At 42.6% G+C, this 947-nt stretch overlaps 1 protein-coding gene across 1 annotated transcript; it reads right to left on the reverse strand.

Moving 5' to 3' along the window:
- Positions 1-59: 59 nt before the first annotated feature.
- Positions 60-832, reverse strand: LOC106338018 (tRNA 2'-phosphotransferase 1-like). Its single transcript, XM_013777093.1, has 4 exons — positions 669-832; positions 467-592; positions 239-386; positions 60-167 (listed from the first exon to the last, which is right to left on the reverse strand). Exons 1-4 carry the CDS (start codon positions 830-832, stop codon positions 60-62), a joined length of 546 nt encoding a protein of 181 aa, XP_013632547.1.
- Between the last annotated feature and the right edge of the window lie 115 nt (positions 833-947).

Raw genomic sequence — 947 nt, forward strand, 5'->3', positions numbered from 1 at the left:
ACATAGCATTCTCACAGCAAAAATGATCAAAACTAGAATGAGACAAGATAAACTGCAAATCAAGAGTCTTTTCTTACCGTGATGGAGTGGCCTTGGTTAGCGCGGATCAAGAGCTCTCCATCCTCTTCAACGAGGCTAAAACGTTGCTTATTGTCCCTTCTCACTGCCTGCAAGTAAACAGCATCATACGCAAACCCCACCACAAAGCTACAATGAAGATTAGTGGAAACTAACTAACCTCTCTAATTTCATCAACGGTATGAGACTTCAACTGAACGTTTGCAGACGTTTTAAGATTCAGGTTAAGCAAGTCTTCAACTTTAACAAAACCATCACCTCTCATGTCCAATCTCATCTCAGTAGCCATGTGTCTCAAGATTCTCGTCCTAATCAAAACCCAAAAAAGAGATTCGACTTTAACCTTAAAAAATCCATACTTTAATAACGACATCTCGAAATCACTTACAAGAGTCTTCCAAGAGCATCGATTCTATCATTGCCTCCTCCTCCTCCTCTGCCACCACCGCCGCCGCCACGACCCTGAGGCCTCCGACGATCATTATCTCTCTCGTTTCCTCTTCCTCTACCGCCGCTACATTCATCAAAACATCATAATCGAATCAAGACCAAACCTTTAATGTGAAAAAAAGAAAACGTTGACTCAGTACCTTCTGCTGGATTGTGAGAAGGAAGAGAAGGCCGGTTTGCTGGAAGAACTGAGATTCGATGAATTCATGAGAGCAGAAAGAGGTGAAAATTCGGGGAAGATGCTCAAAGTTGGAAGTCGAAGAAGCCGACCTGTGTTATACACTGAGACCACGACCAGAGACATTGGTAATAATAAAATTAGTCACCGAAGATTAATTCCATAACCGGTTAAATTCGTAAAACCCGGTTCATAACAATCTGAAACATTGGGCTTTTCGTTTGGCAGCCCAGCCCAGTTC

The sequence above is a fragment of the Brassica oleracea genome, chromosome C4, assembly GCF_000695525.1.
Source record: "Brassica oleracea var. oleracea cultivar TO1000 chromosome C4, BOL, whole genome shotgun sequence".
Classification (NCBI taxonomy): domain Eukaryota; kingdom Viridiplantae; phylum Streptophyta; class Magnoliopsida; order Brassicales; family Brassicaceae; genus Brassica; species Brassica oleracea.

Coding starts and splice junctions, on each gene's coding strand:
- LOC106338018 (XM_013777093.1), bottom strand. CDS start 832: ATGTCTCTGGTCGTGGTCTCAGTGTATAACACAGGTCGGCTTCTTCGA. Junction 593..668: donor TTCTCACAATCCAGCAGAAG/GTACTGAGTCAA, acceptor TGATGAATGTAG/CGGCGGTAGAGGAAGAGGAA. Junction 387..466: donor GATGCTCTTGGAAGACTCTT/GTAAGTGATTTC, acceptor GGTTTTGATTAG/GACGAGAATCTTGAGACACA.